This window comes from Neoarius graeffei, chromosome 3, assembly GCF_027579695.1.
Source record: "Neoarius graeffei isolate fNeoGra1 chromosome 3, fNeoGra1.pri, whole genome shotgun sequence".
Taxonomy (NCBI): Eukaryota; Metazoa; Chordata; class Actinopteri; order Siluriformes; family Ariidae; genus Neoarius; species Neoarius graeffei.
In genome coordinates, this window is record NC_083571.1 from 116686501 (window position 1) to 116708956 (window position 22456).

General features: G+C 42.3%; 1 protein-coding gene across 2 annotated transcripts in view; it reads right to left on the bottom strand.

Moving 5' to 3' along the window:
• The window catches only part of fndc1 (fibronectin type III domain containing 1), a 95742-nt gene extending 78410 nt beyond the window's left edge, over positions 1 to 17332 (bottom strand). For both annotated transcript variants that reach the window (XM_060917974.1, XM_060917973.1), the window contains exon 1: positions 17243 to 17332. In XM_060917974.1, coding sequence (XP_060773957.1) covers positions 17243 to 17315 — 73 coding nt within the window. In that variant the 5' untranslated portion in view covers positions 17316 to 17332. The remainder of the gene's footprint in view (positions 1 to 17242) is intronic.
• Positions 17333 to 22456: the final 5124 nt, after the last annotated feature.

Consider the following 22456-nt stretch of genomic DNA (forward strand, 5'->3'; position numbering starts at 1 on the left):
GTTTGCAAGCTAATAAAGACTTCTTTTTATCAATCACATGGTCATGTAACAGTATAACACTTGCTAGTCATTGTGTTCTGGAGCTATCGGACTATCGGTCACTTCACACATGCAGATGATTCCTGTTTTGGTAATGGTATTGGCTGTCCAGGAAAGAATGTGATCACATGACCAGCATGTTCTATATCCAAGGTGAGAATAAAAAGTGCAGAGACTGTTCCTGTTGCCAACAAATGGAGTGTGGAACGGTCATGTGCGTGCAGCAGGAGTGAGCAGTAACTTTCATGAGTCAGTCTGCTGCATGATGTCGCACTGTCAATGTCAGGCAGGACCTGTGGGCTATTGGGATTTTATGCAAAGAGCAAACATCAAATTCTGTGTCAAACACAGGAAATCAGCAAAAGAGATCCTAGAAATACTTCAGCAGATCTACGGTAGTGAAGTAATGAGCGGGGCGAGATGTTTTGAGTGGCAGAAGTCGGGGCGATCCAACAATCCTGACACACAATGCACTCAATTTCTTGGACATTTTCAAGAGTTGTGCTCATGAGGTGTTTCAAAGGTCTTGATCATGCACTTGAACATGATTGTGCTCTATTCGCTCGCAACAGGAACAGTCCTGGAACTTTTTGATCGCACCTCGTATATAGTATTTTAACTGTATGCATGGGTTGCACAAATTGGGACCTCTGGTGTTCAAAGAGTGCAACTGCATGAGCTTAATAATTTTTGCATTGTTGTGCATCATGTGCCTCACAGCAAGAAGGTTCTGGGTTTGAGCCCAGCAGCTTACGAGGGCCTTTCTGTTTGGAGTTTGCATGTTCTCCCCGTGTCTGCGTGGGTTTCCTCCGAGTGCTCCGGTTTCCACCACAGTCCAAAGACATGCAGGTTAGGTTAACTGGAGGCTCTAAATTGACCGTAGGTATGAATGTGAATGTGAATGGTTGTGTGTCTCTGTGTCAGCCCTGTGATGATCTGGCGACCTGTCCAGGGTGAACCCCGCCTCTCACCCATAGTCAGCTGGGATAGGCTCCAGCCTGCCCATGACCCTGCACAGGATAAGCGGTTACAGATAATGGATGGATGGATGGATGGATGGATGGATGTGTATCGTGTCACAATGTACTGTTACACCACTACCACATATTTAACATAAAACATTAATGGCAGGAAATGACATCTTCCATCTTCTTGTGCCAGATCTGGAATTTGAATTTAAATCCTTCTGGTAACATGTCCGCAACTGACAAACCAACAACACTCAAAAGTCATTTATATAGAGTTGGAGTAAAGGTCACAATGACTTGCTCATTGGTCACAGATCCAGCAAATTAACGGCTCAGTAACCCAAATTCTTACAAAGAAGCAATAAATGAGGCAAGAACTTATTCCCACATGATCACCTAGTGATACCAGTGATGCAAGACCAAGACTAAAGAGACCTTCTTCTTTGCCCATCCAGTGTGCTCTGGGTTGGGCCCCTTTTTTTTTTTTTCCAAGGGTTTCTTGGCTAAGCAAGTACAGCTGGCTAGCCACTCCTCTGCTGCACTGCTTTTGGTCATGGACAATTTAGACTAGCCAATTAGCCAATTAGTCTTTGGACTGTGGGGGAAACCGGAGCACCCGGAGGACACCCATGCAGACACGGGGAGAACATGCAAACTCCACACAGAAAGGCTTCTCATTGGCCGTGAGGTTCAAACCTGGAACCTTCTTGCTGTGAGATGACAGTGCTAACCACTACACCATCATGCCACCCCCAAAAGAGAAATCAAATCCAAACTGTCATGCCATTATGAGCAGACTGCACTGATGATGCACTGGGAGATGGAGCTAGTAGAGCAGGAACTTGCCTTGCCTTATCTTAAGTGTCATAGAATAAAGAAACTATGTCCAATCAGTCCATTTGCTCAAGGGACTACAGAGAATAGTGGATGACTTATCCTATTAACACTGAGTTAATAGGATAATAGCTCTGGCTGAAGGTACCGGTATAGAGTGCCAAGGTGGAAACTCAACTGATACGAATGAGTACCAGCTTCAATAACATTTTTTTTTAAACAAAGCAAGGCCCAGGGAACTGTGCAATACTGTTCACTGTGCACTAGTACTAATGCTGGGTATGTATGTCACTACGTTGTTACTAACTCATTATACAAACTCCTCTCTAACTGGATTTTCACTTGACATTGTTCTTAGACCATGACCTATTCATATTAGCATGAAGGAACATATATTTACCTCCACCAACTTTGTTGGAAGAGGTTACAGTATGTTTTTACCTCTATTTGTTACTTGTGAAAATCTGAGGTTTTTGCAAGTATGTTGATCTGTTCGTTTGTCCATTTGTTTGTTTGTTGGTGCTCTAGCATCGTTACTTCTTGACCAATCTTCAACACAATGCACAGGAGAACTCACTAGGGTCACTCACTAGGGTCACACATTCGTTTTTGGTGGGTCAACATCAAAGGTAATGGTCACCAAGGTCAAATCTTGTAGAAACACCGAATCAGCCATAACTTTGTGATTTTCGCAAGTATCGTGCTCTGTACAACTTTTCGTTTGTTTGTTTGCTCCCAAAATAACTCAAAAAGTAATAAATGGATTTTGATGACATTTTGAGGAACGGCGAGCCATGGGCCAAGGAACAGTTGATTAGATTTTGATCCAAATTCAAATATGTGACTTGGCGGAGGTATACACTCGACGGAGGGCCCTTCTAGTTTTGATAGAGATTACAGATCACTTCAGTAAATCTCTCTTATCCAGAGATAAGTGCGTCTGCCAAATGTAGTAAATGCAAATGCTATAAAATGGTGTCATACATAGTATTAAAATGGACAATCTTCTACTGATTTGGAGTCTCATTTTCAAATGTAATCCATTTTAGCTCAAGACCCAATGTAGATCAGGATCACGATGCACTGGCCTCAAGCTCGGCCTCAAAAACAACAATTCTAGTGCACCATTACCCTCAAGCGCTTAAACTTATTTACGTATGCAACCTATCAGGTATTCAGTGGATGTTCAGTGCTGTGTACCTCTAGCATTGCGAAACCATATAATAATTATATTTGGTGCATTTGGTTCATCTTAATAAATAATGAACCCAGTTGCTCAGTGGCTTCAGCAAGTGCACGTGAACGAGGATGTTGCAAGCACATGGTGTTTATGTCATGTTCTGCTGTGGTTTTGGACTCTGTTTTTTGGAAAATACTTTTTAAACAACTCGTTTCTGAATCTCTGGGTTTTATTGTAATGGGAAAAAAATTATTTAAACTTGACAGTTTTATAGCTGTTAAAAAACTTCGCAATTTGGAGGGAAATTGAAGTTAGGATTTCTTGCCAAGGAATAGTTAACAAGTAAACACTAAACTAATGCAGATATCTCATGATGTCACCTTTATTAAAGGAATAAATGGGATGCTTTTTATTTTTTATTATTATTATTTTTTTATATTGCACCTTTGGGCATGGATTGAAAGGTTACCCTGTACATTATCACCTTGACAAATACAACAGAGATCACCATACATACCGTACATACATACATACCACAAATATGGATTTTTCTTAATCATCATATATTAATTAAACAAAATCAAGAGCTACTCTATGCTATGTAAACTAACACACAAGAAAGGCATTTAGTAAATACTGTTACATTTTAAGTGAATGCAATACATTTTAAGCATCACAATAAACACACGTTAGTAGTGTTTCCAAAAACACACACCTACACACAAGCACATGATCACAAACTCTAGTCTAAAGCTTTGTCTTAAATTCAAATATCGGTGGATTAGACTAAGCTATTATAAAACTAAACAAGAGAACTTTTACCTCAAATAAACAGTTTATGGAGCGTAACTCAGACATCGTAATTCCAATACTAATAAAACACTAATTTGAGATTAAATGAACTGAGTTTACTATAGGCCATATTTCCAAGAGGGTATTGTGAGCTGTTGTAAATGTAATGCTTGAACAAGAAAAAAAAAGGGTAATTAGTGTTTTGTGCTCATTTCTGGATCATTAATTTCTTAAAGCTAGACGGCCTTTCAACTTAATAAAATCAGTGAAATTTAGTTCCGTCTGAAATGTGGTGATTGTGATATCTGTTTATTTCTGTAATATCTCACAAAATATCAGGCCATTCTGTGGCTGGGAAGTTATTTAATTTGAGGGGATTAAAGCAAATAATGTGCATGAAATAGCTCGCTTGGCGCAGTCAAGCAGACAGAGGAAGTCCGTGTGCGCATGCGCAGGTTTACCTTCTTCTTCTTTTGGGTTTTACAGCAGCTGGCATCCACAGTGTTGCATTACTGCCATCTACAGGTTTACCTTTGAGCGTGCACTGACAGTTCCATCATTCTGTCGCTAAACAAACAGCTGATCACACCGAGGTGCTCGCTGAGCGCCAATATTTATTAGTTTGGTCCTGCGTTTCCTTTCCTACGTATATAACAAAACGTCTTTTCTTCTCGCGTTCTTTCCGTTACTGTAGTCGGTCTTTCATGTTTCATTCACACACTCACGTCCTCCATTTTTATACCTCTGCTCCAAAGGAGGGGGATACACTGTTTTTTTACCTCTGTCTGTTCATCCGTCTGACCGTCCAAAACACCCTTTTTCTCAGCAACCACAAATCATAGCCACTTGGTACTTAGAGCCACATGGCCTTAAACTTCAAACTTCAGCTTGGGGTTCTATACCGTGTATACCGTTTTCAAGTCTGTCCCACATCAACTTCCTGTTTACTGACAATGTATTTACGGAACATATAGGGTGCATTTGCACATTTTTAAACACACTTTTCTCAGCAACTACAAATCACAACTGCTTAATATTTGGTAGTGAGCTTCAGCTTGGGGTTCTATACCATGTACACCGTTTTCAGGTCTGTCGCACATCGACTTCCTGTTTACCGACTGAATGTATTTACGAAACATATAGGGTGGATTTTGATGCTATTTCAAGAAGCAAAATGCTATTTCAAAAAGACAGTTTACCAGGAGGGGCGGCACGGTGGTGCAGCGGTTAGTAGAGTTGAGCCGGATACTCGGCTGAAACGAGTATCCGGTACGGATAAAGCACTTTTGCCGAGTAATACGAGTCAATATCCGTGCTCGGACTGAATGAAAATCCTCACACAGCATCACAGCGCTCCTCCCCTACACACACTGCTCTGCTCACTCACACAGAGAACAGCTCTCTGTCTCTCCCTCAGTCACTCAGGTTTGCGGGTCTTTTCTGTTAACGTTTCAGGTTTCTTCAGCTTCAAGTTTGTTTTTATTTCAGTTTGTACTTACTTATAACCAGTAGAGTTCTGGTAAACGTGGGTTCGTTCAGATGTGGTGCTTGGTAGAAAGCGACTCACATTGCGTCTCTGCCTGTCGGAGATTTTTTTTTCTTTTTTTAACCGTCGGTTAAAAACAGTTTTTTTTTTTTACTTCACACATTGAGGGTCTGACACTTTCTTGCTGTAATTCATGTAAAAATAAAGGTAGTAGTGGTATAAGTATTACAAATTAAGCTACACACACTCACTCTCTCTCTCTCTCTCTCTCTCTGCCGGTCGTCGGAGTTTTTTTTTTTTTTAAACGTCAGTTGGCTCTAACCAGTTTTATTTTACTTCACGCACTGAGTGTCTGACACTTTCTAGGTAGTAGTGGTATAAATAATATTACAAATTAAGCTACACACACACACACACACACACACACACCTGGTGTGGAAATAAAAAAAACTAGAAAAGAACCAAAAAAAAAAAAAATCACACTGATCATCTCAAGCCGCTTTATCCTTCTACAGGGTCGCAGGCAAGCTGGAGCCTATCCCAGCTGACTACGGGCGAAAGGCGGGGTACACCCTGGACAAGTCGCCAGGTCATCACAGGGCTGACACATAGACACAGACAACCATTCACACTCACATTCACACCTACGGTCAATTTAGAGTCACCAGTTAACCTAACCTGCATGTCTTTGGACTGTGGGGGAAACCGGAGCACCCGGAGGAAACCCACGCGGACACGGGGAGAACATGCAAACTCCACACAGAAAGGCCCTCGCCGGCCCCGGGGCTCGAACCCGGACCTTCTTGCTGTGAGGCGACAGCGCTAACCACTACACCACCGTGCCGCCCCACACTGATCATAAAAAAGTTAAAAAAAGAAAGTTGAGTATGAAAACTCTTGTTCATTACATTTCATTTCATAATTGCAACCGCATGTGTTGTATTCATTGTTGCAAAACTTGTTCTGTAAATAGTTCGTTTGCTATCATGATCAAAACCATTGATCTGAAGCTCAATGCTGATGCTGTCCTGTAAATAGTTTTCTAATCAGCAATAAATATAACAATTTCTGATCAATCCATATCAATTGCATGCTTAAAATAACATACTGGTTAAAGCCCTGCCCGTTTCAAGACAACCAGACCCACTTCCGGGTTAGGCCCCGCCCACTCCGAGTACGGATACGGATACAGATAATTCATATGGTTTACAGATACAGATAATGCTGTACTCGCTCATCCCTAGTGGTTAGCGCTGTCGCCTCACAGCAAGAAGGTCCTGGGTTCGAGCCCCGTAGCCGGTGAGGGCCTTTCTGTGCGAAGTTTGCATGTTCTCCCCGTGTCCGCGTGGGTTTCCTCCGGGTGCTCCGGTTTCCCCCACAGTCCAAAGACATGCAGGTTAGGTTAACTGGTGACTCTAAATTGACCGTAGGTGTGAATGTGAGTGTGAATGGTTGTCTGTGTCTATGTGTCAGCCCTGTGATGACCTGGCGACTTGTCCAGGGTGTACCCCGCCTTTCGCCCGTAGTCAGCTGGGATAGGCTCCAGCTCGCCTGTGACCCTGTAGAACAGGATAAAGCGGCTAGAGATAATGAGAGAGAGAGTTTACCAGGAAGCTGTTTGAAATCCCTGGGGAGACACACTGCTCTTTACTTACTTGTTTCAGGGTTAATTATTTGTTGAAGTCAACATTCATAATAAGTGTCCTATTCCTTCAATTGCTTACGTTCTGATATAAGCGAGAGTGGGGGATACATAAGGGAGCAGGAGCTTACAGTTGATCTTGTTCTCTCCTGTTTCAAATTTGTATCCCACAATGCTTTGTGTGAACGGGGAAAGCCCACCACGTGATACATGACGTAGTATCTTGAATTGGGTCATGGTGAAGCAGGAAAAAATAGTGGAGAATTTAGAGCCACGTGGCCTTAAATCCCTTAATTGTTCTATTTTTTTTTTTTTAAACTAATAAAATTGGAAGTCTGTGATTCGAATTCAGTAGCTTTCGGTCCACTAAACAAAAATAATTGGGTGTCGGGGAAAATTCTTTTTATGACCTACACTTGAAAAATCTGAAAGGTAGTCTACCTTTAAAGCATCTTTATATGAATGGTGAATATATATGAATGGTGTGTCAGATGGATATGCATAAGGTATGCGATACACAAATGGACCAGGCTGCTGGGCAAGTTCATTCCAGTTTACACTTCCACACCCTCATACCTTCTGCTCTTGCTCGGCCACCTTGGTGAAGTAGAAAATTAATATTTCTAAGAGTGCAAATCAAAGAGCCCCCCCCCCCCCCCCCACACACACACACACACTCAACCAGAAAAGGCCACAGACAGGTCATAGATCATTTCAACGTGCGATGAAAGTAAAATGAAAGGTTTGTGGAGCACTATGAGCATTTGATTAGGTCACAGTGTCCGGGCATAACCTGTAGTGTGTGAGTGACTGCGCTTGTGTCTGCCATCATAGTGTCAGTCATATCCACACATTATTCTCATCTCATTCATCTCATTATCTGTAGCCGCTTTATCCTGTTCTACAGGGTCGCAGGCAAGCTGGATCCTATCCCAGCTGACTACGGGCGAAAGGCGGGGTTCACCCTGGACAAGTCGCCAGGTCATCACAGGACCGACACATAGACACAGACAACCATTCACACTCACATTCACACCTACGCTCAATTTAGAGTCACCAGTTAACCTAACCTGCATGTCTTTGGACTGTGGGGGAAACCGGAGCACCCGGAGGAAACCCACGGGGACACGGGGAGAACATGCAAACTCCACACAGAAAGGCCCTCGCCGGCCCCGGGGCTCGAACCCGGACCTTCTTGCTGTGAGGCGACAGCGCTAACCACTACACCACCGTGCCGCCTCCACACATTATTATTTTTTAAAAATACAGACTCATGGAAAGAGCTGTGGGGCAAGCACCTGCCGTTTAAATGCCATAGTGTCAATGAAGTATGTGAAATTTATGCAATAACCACTGTACTGAAACCCACATAGAGACAAACAGCCTTTCTTAATATGTTCCTGTTATTATTTTGACAATGCTTCAACGTACATCTAATACACATTTTCACTACACACTAATGAAGAACAATGACGTATAATGAACCTCATGTAATGAATTTATATAAGTGTAAAATTATATGGCAGCCCTTGTGAGCTGGACGTATCTATCCTGTTACGTCGAATCCTTACTCCTTAAATGCAATAAATCCATTTTCCCCCTCATCAGTAATCTGATCTGCAAAAATATACTCTTTAACGAAAAAGCACAAACAAGTTGTACACAAGTATTCAGTGCCTGGTTCAAGGACATGGACAGTGATTACAGCCTTACTGTATGTTTTCTAAGTACGATGTTTTAAGATGATCTCATTCAGATTTTCTCAATCTCTTAACATTGGTTTAAATGAGGCGTGTCATCATACCACTATTTTCAGATCTCTTGAGAGAAGTTCATTTCTGTTTCAGTAACCAGCTCTGGCTGAGCCACTTGGAGACATTTCCAGACTTGTCCCGAAGCTGAGGAATTGTCTTGGATATGCGTGTCATTGTAGCTTTGAAAGACTCTAAGCTCTTTTGAACAGTTTTCTTCAAGGATGTCTTGGTACTTTGATCAGTTTATCTTTTCCTTAATCCTGACAAGGCTCCTAGTCACTGCTGCTGAAATATACATTTCCATTATAGAAGAAGAAGCCTTTATTTGCCACATGCACACTCAAGCAGTGAAATTTGTCCTCTGAATTTAACCCATCTGAAGCAGTGAACAGACAGATGCACACACAAGTGAGCAATGAGCACACACACATACCCACAGCAGTGGGCAGTTATGCTACAGCGCCCAGAGAGCAGTTGGGGGTTAGGTGCTTTGCTCAAGGGCACTTCAGCCCAAGGCCTCCCCATGTTAACCTACTGTAACCGCATGTCTTTGGACTGTGGGGGAAACCGGAGCACCTGGAGGAAACCCACATAGACACGGGGAGAACATAATAATAATAATAATAATAATAATAATAATAATAATAATAATGAGTTCAATTTATATAGCACCCCTCTCACACCCAACGTTGCTTTACAATTAGGGAAAAGAAAAAAAAAGAGTCCACCAAAAGAGGATCAGGATGTTATTCCAATGGCGTGGCTACCACAGTCCCATCAGGCGGACGAAGATAAGTCCCACACCGCTTGCACAGCCGCTGCAACGCCACCAGGCAACATCACTCGGAACACTGTGTCATGGATCCACAAAGTGAGCACAGAAGCACCACCACACAGAGCACTGGTATGTCCCAAACCACCTGCACAGCCACCGCGATGCCACCGAGCAACATCGTTCCGCCACACCAAGCACAGAAGCATCACCACAGAGAGTGCTGGACAACCCCGATGTTAACAAGAGCAATGAGCTCGCTGGAGTCCATAGCGAGGAGCACAGGCATCGTCCACGGTGGACCAAGGCCCGAACGGGACCAAGGCCTGAACGGAATCGATGCCCAAAACTGGGTCTGGAGCTACTCTACAACCGACTGACAAAACACTCAAACAAAAAACAAACATCAAACTACACAAATATACAAAAAAAAGAAAAATGAAACGCTCCGGTGAGAAGCATCAGCCAAAACACGTATGGCGTACTCTCAACCAGAAACAGGAACGAAGAATATGTTGGGAGATATGTTGCAATATATATGTTGCAAACTCTACCCAGAAAGGCTCCTGTTGGCCACTGGGCTCAAATCCAGAACCTTCTTGCTGTGAGGTGACAGTGCTAACCAGTACACCACCGTGCCGCCCATTATGATGCTGCCATGATCATGCCTCACTGTGGCGATGGATTTGGCCAGGCGATGAGTGCTGCCTAGTTTTATCCAGATGTAATCTTAGCATTCTGACCAAAGAACTCAACGTTGGTTTCATCAGAACCAACCAGAATCTTGTATCTGATGGCCTGAGAGTCCTGTAGGTGCCTTCTGGGAAACTCCAAGTGAGGCTTCTTGTGCCTAAGGAGTGGCTTTTGTTTGGCCTGATTGGTGGAGCTGTACAGAGATGTTTTTTTTTTCCTTCCGTTATCTCCACATAGGAACTCTGGAGTTTGATCAGAGTGACCTTCAGATTTTTGGTCACTTAACTGACTCAAACAGTTCTTTATTTATTTGGTTATTTTGGCTTTGTGGTCGGTTCTAACAAGAGTCTCTGTGGTCCTGAACTTGTTCTTCGGGACATTTTGGTACCTGCATCTACACAACCATTTTTCGGAGGTCTACAAACAATTCCTTTGACCTTATGCCTTGTTTGTTGCTCTGAGGTATACTGTCAGCTGTGGGGAGGGGTTTATATACATTCACCGGCCACTTTATTAGGTATACCCATCCACCTGCTGTTTGATGCAGTTCTCTAATCAGCCAATCTCTTGATGCATCAAATTACGCAGATACAAATCAAGAGCTTCAGTTAATGCTCACAATGTTCAAACATTAGAATGGGAAAAATCGTGATCTCAAAGTGTGACTTTCTTTCACTGTGGCATGAGTGTTGGTTTGAGCCAGATGGAGTATAAAGGTTTGAGTATTTCAGAAACTGCTGATCTCCTGAAGTTTTCACACACAACAGTCTCTACACAGAATGATGCGAAAAACAAAAAGAAGAAACCTTTATTTGTCACATGCACACTTCAAGCACAGTGAAATTCATCCTCTGCATTTAACCCATCTGAAGCAGTGAACACACACATATACACTCAGAGCAGTGGGCAGCCACACCAGAGCGCCCGGGGAGCAGTCAGGGGTTCGGTACCTCGCTCAAGGGCACCTCAGCCCAAGGCCGTCCCAAGTTAACCTAACCTAAAAAAACATCGAGTGAGTGAGTGAGTGAGTGAGTGACAGTTCTGTGAGTGGAAACAAATGCTTTGTTGATAAGAGAGGTCAGAGGAAAATGGACAGATTGAACAGTTCGAGCTTGTTGCCAGGAAGGATATAGTAACTCATATAATCAATCTTTACAACCATGGTGAGCAGAAAAGCATCTCAGCATGCAACAGCAGAAGAACACGTTGGGTTCCACTCCTGCAGCCAAGAACAGGGATCTTAGGCCCTGTTTACATTATTTCGAATCAGCGGATCATCAGATTAACGTTTTTAAAACGATTCGCGTACACACACAAATAGCAGGAAGTGAAGTCCGCGCCGTTTTTCAGCAGTCGCGTCACATGACCAACGTGGCATGACCAACGCCAGCGAATCAGGAAGGTGGATGTCACACCAGCGAATCAGGAAGGTGGATGTCACAGTGACGTTGTCCAGTGACGACGTCAGCTAGAGCTCAGCACTGCATATCCTCGTTCCTCAATGTTTACACAGCACCGGATCAGATACGTACTGGGTTGAATACGTGGGCCCTGGCGGATTCAAACTGTTCCGCCTGTGGAGTCGTTTCCCGGCGTTTTAATGTGCACGGACAGTGCATCCGCAACGAAAACGATACGGATACGGTCTAATGTAAACACCACCTTAGAATCAACAACAAGTCCTTATTAAAGTGGCTGGTGAGTGTAGACAGAGGAGTGTTTTTCCAAATCCTGATTGACCATGAAACTGTATTTAACACTAATGAACTTTAATTTGAGTTGCAGAAACATCTAAAGGATGGTCACTTGAAATGGGATACTTAGTTTCAAATGTTACAGCATAAGTTCTGAATTCATGTGTAATTGTGGTTTCAGTTTGGTGTTTGTAAATAATTTAAAATGGTTGGTTATAGAATATTTTTGTGAGATTGATCAGTAAAAAGTAATACATTTTAGAGTAATACTGTGACATGAGACTGTGAACTGATGAAAACGTTAAGGGTGCTCACAGAAGAATACTTTCTGAACGCATTGTACATCTTGACTAAGGTATGTGAATTGTTTCCTGAGATAAACATCATCAAGGCCCAGGTGCTTCACACTGACCGAAAGGCAGCTGCTGCTAAATGACACCTCATTTACCTGACAAAGAGCTCTGTTGAGGAGAAGAATTGCAGTCACGCTAATAGACGTGTGCTGACCCGTGACTCCCCTCAGATTAGCGCTCAAAGCAGACTTGCTATTTTCTCTCCAGTTTTAAATCATATTCATGCCAATCAAACACAATGGAATTAAATTCCTGTAGCTGGCCAGGGCATGATTTTTTCCCCCTTCTTCTCACTTTGACTTTGTTTTCCACGCTCATTTTTTCTCTCTCCCTCCATCTGTCTGAGTATCAGTCTGTCTCTTTATGTTTCTATCTTTCTTCCTCTTCTCTTCTTTACTTGCTTGTTGACAGTTCCCACCAACACACTACCAGATGTGTGCTTAGGTATGAGGTTGAGGGGGAAAAAAACCTTCGAATACATATTTTTTATCGATGAGGCAGATGTGTGTGGCTGGTGTTGTTGGCCACTGCCGAGTGGGATGTTAAAATGAGTAAAAGTGATGAAAGGAGAGCCACATAACACTCCATGATATAAAAATCCATAGTATCAGAGAAAGTACAATGAGCTCGTTGTTCTTTAAGTGGGTTTGTTATGTAAATCCAGAAGGTCTGCTGCATTCTTCTTCTTCTTCTGTTATGTTATTGGTGGCATGGCGATGCAGAGCTTAGCATTGCTGCTTAGGAGCTCCAGGGTTCCTATTTCAATTCTGAGCTCAGGTTACCTACTGTCTGTGTGGAATTTCACATGTTCTCCTCATGTTCACGTGGAATTCCTCCAGCCCTTTGGTTTCCTCCACTGTCCAAAAAACATGTCTGTAGGTGGATTGGCTAGGCTAAATTCCCCCTAGGAGTGAATAAGTGTGTGAATGTGTCTGTGCATGGCGCTGCATGGACTGCTGTCTCATCTGCACTGAATTCTTTTTCTTCACACCCAGTTTTTCCAGAATTACTAGCTCTGGACTCACTTTGACCTGACTAGGATCAAGTGTTTAATGAAGACGAATGAAGGAATGTAACGTTGTTCAAGATGACTATCAAAATGGTGTGGGTATTCTGGAAAACAACCAAAAACAGAAGAAAAAAAATCGGATTTTGGCCCAAAAAAAACCTGATACCTCATCTTTAAGAATGCATAATGAGATAGGAATATCACATTATCTGTAGCCGCTTTATCCTTCTACAGGGTCGCAGGCAAGCTGGAGCCTATCCCAGCTGACTACGGGCGAAAGGCGGGGTACACCCTGGACAAGTCGCCAGGTCATCACAGGGCTGACAGAGATAGGAATATTTTTATTTATTTTTTTATAACTTGCCCAGACTATCTTCCTGTAGTGAGCCTCACTATAACCTCACTAACCAAGCGTGATTCCCTCACACAGTTAATTTCCTGTTGATGAAGTTCTGCTAGCGAAATGGACATAAACCCAACGGATACTGTTTGTAATCACATACTGTAGCAGCTGTCAAAATGCTCTGGCTTTACTTGTGGTTGAAAGAGACAGATCTATTAGTGTGGGAAAGCCTTTAGTTTTCAGAAGTCTTAGACACATGCGAAGAAATGCTGTAGAGGAAAGATGCCTTCAAAAATAATGAAATGAAATGTTTCAACATTTAAAAAAAAACTATAAACAGTAATCAGTAATCCATAATAAATGAAACAAAGCCAATATTTGGTGTGAGACGAAATTCTCTTTGCTTAAAAAAAATCCATCTCAGGTCCAGTGAGTGCAGTTTTATGTGGAAATGAGCTCTCGGTTTTATTGAGCATCTTACAGAACCAGCCACAGTTCTTCTGGACACTTTGACTGTCTTCATTTGGCACCAAAACTTTTGCACCAGTAGCCTTCATTATGTTTTCTTTTTTACTCCGAAAAGTGCTGTCTCATGGAATATGCTGCTCAAATAGAAACAAACATTTTTTTTTTCTGTAACATTTAATTTTGTGCTGGAAAAAAAAGAACGTTTGGAACTCTAAATTTTTTTTGTAATGTTTTGGCTTGATAATGAATGTCGAAGTCATACAATAGAAATCTATAACAAAGTTTGTATGTAAAAGGGGGGCTAAGACTTTTGCACAGTACTGTAGGAGAAAATATCAAAATCTCCCCATGTGAAGAGACACTACAGTTATTATCCCCTGCCCAAATGAAGTTTGATGGTGGATACAGAAACGGGTTTCGTCCATCCAGCTGTCCATCCGGTCACATTTTCGTTTCCGGGCCATATCTTTAAAACTACTGAAGATATCTTCATGAAACTTTGTACACACATCAAGCAAGATGTGAACTGGTAACTTTTGCTATTTTGGATTTTTGAAAAAAAGTATTTTTCAAATTTTTACATTAAAAAAATAGATTTTGACTTAGTTTCGAAGAGCAATATTTGTTTCCGGAGCATATATCCAAAACTGATCATGATACAGATTTGAAACTTGGTATACATGTTAACAAGGTGATGTAGATGTGCCTTTTCATACTAAGAAATTAGAGAAATTTAAATTTTTCATGTTTCCACGGAAACAATTTCAGACTTAGTCTTTCAGGTTAGTCTGAGGGGTAGGTTTTGTTTCTGGAGCAGAACTTGAACACTGAGTGGTTTGGTCTTGAAAGTTGGTATATGTGTTGATTAAGTAATGTATATGTGCCTTTTGATACTAAGAAATGTGAGAAATGTTAATTTTTAGCTCCCCTGGACCAAAGGTCCAGTGGGTTTATTCCATGGGCTGCTGAGGTCAGTGTAAAGAGGTCGGGTTGGTTTCCTGCAGCAGAACTTGAAAAATGTGACAAATAATATCTTGAAACTTGGTATATAGGGTGGGGGATATAGATGACTCGGTCTTCTTGTTATATTTGTTATAATTGTCATATAGGATTAATTATTGTATTATTGTAGAGGCTCACGTCACGTCACTATTCATGTGAAGTTTAATTCAGTCTAATGACCAGTACAAGTATAAATAATGTCAGCACAGATCTAACTGCCATTGAAACACAGCCTGTTCAAGTATTATACTTTTTGTGTTTTGAAGTTGTATTCTTGAGGAATAATAATAATAATAATAATAATAATAATAATAATAATAATAATAATAATAATAATAATAATAAGCTTTAATGGCTAGAATAATAAATTTGATGGTACACACTTATGCAAAGTGCCAAATATATACAGAGTTGAATGACGTCCTGAAAATAAAGCTGTGCTGTGATCAGAATGAGATCATTTTATACTGGAAATTGTGCTTGGCTATAAAAATATTTGTGAGCTGTTAGAATAGGAATAGACTGGACACACAATAAGGATAGGTCAGATTAATATACGGAATAAAAGCACAGGAGATGGAAGGATGAAGAATGAAAGTAGGGAGAAAACGCAGATGTCAAAATAGCAAAACAGATTCTTTCGGAATGGTCCACACATACGAGCGCTGGTTTGGGTCAATAAGCAGAGAAATTGGGAAGAATATAGATTGAGAACAGACGACTGATACACAGCTGCTGACAGCAGTTCCAGGCTGCACTGGTTGACCTCATTCACAGAACCACTTCCAAAACAGAAAAAGTGAGAGAAAAAGAGGAAGAGAGAGAGAGAGAGGGAGAGAAATGTCTTATTGTAACGTGGCAGCTAACTGTGCTTGCTGGGACACGGCCACTTCCAAGATTCCTCAGCTATACTGCTCTTTCCTTAGTGTGTGGAGGCAGGAGTGGAGGAAAGTCTGGACAAAACGGATTTCACAAACTGAAACATCTGCAACATGACTTGTGGGCTCTCTGATGGCATGTTAAAGCGAGTCAGCTCACTTTCTCCAGGATGGCTCTAATATTCTGAAATACACACTGACCCGTCCATGCTCCATATACACTCCTGTATGTTGCACTTTGCCCCAGGAGCCTGCGCTCCTCCTGTGCAGCCTCTGTGCTCACCGAGAGCTCGGCTCTGTTAGCTGGCTATACAGTGAGATCACTCGTTATTTTTTGCTTTTTTGGCGCACAGCTCTCTCTCTCTCTCTCTCTCTCTGAGAGTATTTTCCATGAGAGTGTTCTAGACAAACAGTTCCTTCATGATGAGCCCCTATAGCAAAGGGATTCAAGTTTAAAACTGATCTTGAATGGCACATAAAAGTTCAGACATATAAAAAAATAAATCTACCGTCGATGTACAGTACTGCACTGGCTAAATTTAAGAATGTTCAGAAGCTGAGGTTTTCGACTGAATGCATACGAAAGTTTATTCCGTACAGTGCAAACTTTTTTGCCGCATAATTAATAGTGCATGCATGCTACATAAACGATATTACTGTAAGCCAGACCAAAGCACAGATTTGAGGCAGACCTCAGACATATTAGATCAGCCCCCTGGCATGCTCGTGACAATGTCTGGGTCTGATTTTAACCATGATTTATGATTTAATATTTGTAATCTTAACTCGATTGCAAAGCTGAGGTCTGAAAAGCAACATCCTGTTTTGTGGTAAACATATAATTTACAACATGTAGGCCTAATAGTACGTTTTATTCTTGAAGTGTAATGCATATCTCAGTATTTATTTACTATTGCACATGAATGTAATTCATATTGTACATATAAGAACACAGAATAAACACAGTCCAGATTTTGACTTTGAGCCCGAACAGTCCAGTGTGGTGGTACCGTATATTTCTACTTCTTTACTTCAGGTTTTTTTTTTTTTAAATTCACAAATATGATGCTTAGAAAAAGCCCAATAATGTGGATTTTCCTGCTGAGCTGATCGAGTTTTAAATCTTTTAAAAATGTATTAAAGATAAAGTACAAAAACAAAGCCCACGTGCCGACAGACTGAGGGAGCTCTACCTGTGATGAGCAACCTGAGGTGTGTGTGTGTGTGTGTGTGGCATGCAGGTACCTATGATGAGCAGGCTGAAGAGTGTGTGTGTGTGTGTGTGTGTGTGTGTGTGTGTGTGTGTGTGTGTGTGTGTGTGTGTGTGATGCTTACCCGTGAGCACCGGGCTGAGGGCGCAGAGCGCGAGCAGGAGCGCAGGGAGAGCGCGTGCTGCCGGTGGACGCATAGTGAACCGAAGTGACGCAGCTCGCGCGCCGCTCCGGAGAGCCCGGGGAGAGGCGGGGGCCGCTCCCTACCTTATGGCACGAACTCAAACCCACACGGTCCTGCTGAACAGCATACACAGAGTCTACCTCACCGCAAGAGGGAGACACAGGCTCGGTCCCAAACCCTGCAGTGCAAAACATCCCGTGGTCATGAAACTGATTATTCCACTACTGAGACTTTCACATGGAGCTACAGCGCATCTCATCTCATCTCATCTCATCTCATCTCATCTCATCTCATTATCTGTAGCCGCTTTATCCTGTTCTACAGGGTCGCAGGCGAGCTGGATCCTATCCCAGCTGACTACGGGTGAAAGGCGGGGTACACCCTGGACAAGTCGCCAGGTCATCACAGGGCTGACACATAGACACAGACAACCATTCACACTCACATTCACACCTACGCTCAATTTAGAGTCACCAGTTAACCTAACCTGCATGTCTTTGGACTGTGGGGGAAACCGGAGCACCCGGAGGAAACCCACGCGGACACGGGGAGAACATGCAAACTCCACACAGAAAGGCCCTCGCCGGCCCCGGGGCTCGAACCCAGGACCTTCTTGCTGTGAGGCGACAGTGCTAACCACTACACCACCGTGCCGCCTGACTTAATTTATACTTCATACATTTTATGCATGTAAATATCTGTCTGTACAGTGCAGGTCAAAAGTTTGGACACCCCTACTACTCATTCATAGGTTTTTCTTTTCTGTATTTTGAAAGCAAAGCACAACTTTATTCATCACACGCTTGTGAATTTCCTCTCTGCATTTAACCCATCTGAAGCAGTGAACACACACATGCACACACACACACATACCCAGAGCAGTGGGCAGCCATGCTAACAGCGCCCGGGGAGCAGTTGGGAGTTCGGTGCCTCGCTCAAAGGCACCTCAGCCCAAGGCCGTCCCATATTAAACTAAAAAATTGTGGGGGAAACCGGAGCACCCGGAGGAAACCCACGCAGACAACATGCAAACTCCGCACAGAAAGGCTCCCAGCAGCCGCTGGGCTTGAACCCAGAACCTTCTTGCTGTGAGGCGACCATGCTAATCACTTACACCACCGTGCCCCACCACTGTTTGTATTTTATACATTCTAGAACAGGGCGGGGCAGCATGGTGGTGTAGTGGTTAGCGCTGTCGCCTCACAGCAAGAAGGTCCGGGTTCGAGCCCCGTGGCCGGTGAGGGCCTTTCTGTGTGGAGTTTGCATGTTCTCCCCGTGTCCGCGTGGGTTTCCTCTGGGTGCTCCGGTTTCCCCCACAGTCCAAAGACATGCAGGTTAGGTTAACTGGTGACTCTAAATTGAGCGTAGGTGTGAATGTGAGTGTGAATGGTTGTCTGTGTCTATGTGTCAGCCCTGTGATGACCTGGCGACTTGTCCAGGGTGTACCCCGCCTTTCACCCGTAGTCAGCTGGGATAGGCTCCAGCTTGCCTGCGACCCTGTAGAACAGGATAAAGCGGCTAGAGATAATGAGATGAGATGAGATGAGATGAGATGAGACATTCTAGAACAATACTGAAGACATCAAATCTATCAAATAACATCTGGAACAGAGATGGAATTATGTCATGAACAAAAAAGTGTTTGATATTTTAGATTCTCCAAAGTATTCCCTTGATGACTCTTTGCACACTATTGGCATTCTCTTAACCAGCTTCATGAGGGAGTTACCTGGAATACTTTTCAATTAACAGGTGTGTCTCGTCAAAAGGTAATTAGTGCAATTTCTTGCCTTCTTAATGAGTTTGAGATCAAACAGTAAACAGTAAATAATAAAAAAACCACACAGTAAATAGCCCTATTGAACACCACAACTGTAGTAATCTATATTTATTCTCTCCACATTCACGGGATATGAGCAATCACATGCTCTGATTGGCTACTCTATTACTAGGATGTCAGCTCATATACCATGAGTAGAAAAAAACAAAATGGCAGAGTGTGTTGCTGAACCAACCGAGGACAAAATAAAAACTCTGCTCGAAAACAAAACCCCAAAAAATACAAAAAAAAAAAAGAGCAACAAAATATGGAATGAAAGTATTTGATGGTAAGGATGCATCTTTTCTAAAAATTATTTTTCAAGAATTATTATTATCGCATTTTTCACAAATTCCTTCTGTCATTTCACCGGTTTGTTTACATTCTAAGTGGAAATGATTTTGTCAGACGTTTTATATAAAGTTTTTATTTATTGAATTTGTAAAAAATAAAAATGCTCCACTTTATTATTTCCCAGTGAATGTGGATAGAATAAAAGAGTTATTCCACTCAATCTCATTGTTACGCACCTCATCGACAACTTGATTTCGTGGAATAACTGTTAATTATGTCAAGAACTGTTCAACTAAGTAAAGAGAAACGACATCCATCATTACTTTAAGACATGAAGTGACTTTTAGTTCATAAAAATAAAGAATTGATTTAGAAGGTGTGCCCAACCTTTTGACTGGTACTGTATGTCTGTCTTTGTGTTTGTTTCTATACCTTTCTATACATCCACAATGTATAACTGATGAGTTCTGAGTCCACATGGGAGTGTTTACACGGAAAAAGAAATGCACATAATATAGCAAAAGGGAGAGATGGGGAGTAACTCAACATATTTTTTTTAGCACTTATAACTCTTTGTTTTGGCTTTCCTTTTTCTTTTTTAAACCTAAATCCCAATCCAAAATATAGAATAATCTGTATCAATTTTCTATTTTGGCCCAACTGTGTTGCTACCCATCATATTCTATGCCACATGGAGTTAATCCAGGTCTCCTGCCAGTCAAGAGTTCAGTCCCGGGTTCTCACTGAAGACCTTCTTACAGTTGTGGTGTAACCTGATGGGGCTGCTGTCTGAAGCTCTTCTCTCTAAACTTCTGTAAAATTTTTACAATATCTGCCCAAAGCCAAATGGCTCATAGAATGAGATTTAGTGACAGACCTGAAGGAGTTTCCATAACTGACCTCAGTTAGATAACATCACAGGCATTTAGCAGATGCTCTTACCCAGAGCAACATACAACAGGACCCTGACATACCCACAGCGGTGAGCAGCCCAGGGAGCAGGTACGGGTTCGGCGTCTTGCTCAAGGATACTTCAGCTGTTCCTTCTGGTCCAGAAAATCGAACTGGCGACATTTTGGCTCCAAACATGCTTCTCTAACCTTTAGGCTGTGGCTTCCCTCAATTGTTCTGTTTATGTGGAGTGTGAGGTCTTCATTACATGTGCATTACGGTTTTGTTTTTTCAATCTGGTGTTGAAGCAATCTGTTATAAACATATTTTTTACATTAATTTTAATTAAAAAGTAATGCAGTTGAAAAGGAAACACCCTAATATCTTGTATAAAGATATTATTACATTAATTAATGTGACTTTTTTAAAAACTTATTATCTGTTTATTATTATTATTATTATTATTATTATGCTTCTGCCATGGTACTGAAAAAAGACAACTATAAATTCAAAAGATGGTCTGTATTACAATTTGAATTATATCATTGGATGCTACTGAACCAAAACACATCAGGGTTCTGCAAAAGTCTCCCACTGAAAGATTGCATTCCGCAATCAGTGTATAGTCTGGTCTGGGACACACATTCTGACAGGATAAGGTGATCAGGTGTTTTGAGCATGTTTGTAAAATGATACAGTCCTGTGCAAAAGTCTTAGGCACATGTAAAGAACTGCTGTAGACCAAAAATGGCTTAAAAATAATAAAATTAAATGTTTCAACATGGGCGGCACGGTGGTGTAGTGGTTAGCGCTGTCGCCTCACAGCAAGAAGGTCTGGGTTCGAGCCCCGTGGCCGGCGAGGGCCTTTCTGTGTGGAGTTTGCATGTTCTCCCTGTGTCCGCGTGGGTTTCCTCCGGGTGCTCCGGTTTCCCCCACAGTCCAAAGACATGCAGGTTAGGTTAACTGGTGACTCTAAATTGACCGTAGGTGTGAATGTGAGTGTGAATGGTTGTCTGTGTCTATGTGTCAGCCCTGTGATGACCTGGCGACTTGTCCAGGGTGTACCCCGCCTTTCACCCGTAGTCAGCTGGGATAGGCTCCAGCTTGCCTGCGACCCTGTAGAACAGGATAAAGCGGCTACAGATAATGAGATGAGATGAGATGTTTCAACATTAAAAAATACTATAAACAGTAATCAGTGAGCCATAATAAATGAAACCAAGTCAGTATTTGGTGTGAGATGACCCTTTGCTTAAAAAAAAAATGTAGTCTGAGGTCCAGTGAGTGCAGTTTTATGCGGAAATGATCTGTAGGTTTTCCTGAGCATCTTACAGAACCAGCCACAGTTCTTCTGGACACTTTGACTGTCACACTCACTTCTTCATTTTACACCAAAACTTTTGCACCAGTAGCAAAAAAGTAGTTGAATACTTTTCAAATATTTAGGTATTCATATTGACAGTAACCTGAGTTGGAGAACACAGGTGCCTAGCGTATGTGCCAGAGTTCTCCATTTCTTGCGTAGACTTTGTCTGTTTGCTGTCCAAGGGAGGCTGGTGCATAAGGGCGATTGGGCGACGCACTGCCAAAACGGAAAAAAAAAGGTTTTTTTCTTTTTTTAAAACAAACTTTCACCAGCGCTGCTCGAGGCCGTTTTAATCTGTCTCTGGGTATCATTGTCCAATCAGGGTGGTCTTGCTTCTAGAGTACTGCCCCTTTTGGGGCGATTTCAGTCACGCTGAAAATCGCCCAAGAGTTCACTGATAGAGTCCCATGCTAATATATATTTTTTCTCCTGACTGACACTTCAATGCAATCTCTATGGGTTCTGGGGGGGCGTGCCCTAACGTGCTTATGTCACTGCGAAGCGCGGCAAAGTTGCGTTCGATCCGCTCAGTTTCTGAGGTGAGATGGATGCGGAAAGCAATTCAGTGCGGTCCTTAAAAGAAGTTCCATTTAGTCAGCGATCAAATCGAGCTAAATTGGCAACAAAACAAGCTGGACCCCCTCGACCAAATCTAAACATAAAACAAATTTCGACAAAGGGGGGAAATCATATACTCGAGGTTTTACTTCAACATGGTCCCAGCGCAAATCCTGGCAAGCTGGCTGCGAGGACGCCTCAGCGGTTTTCTGCTCCCCCTGCTTAT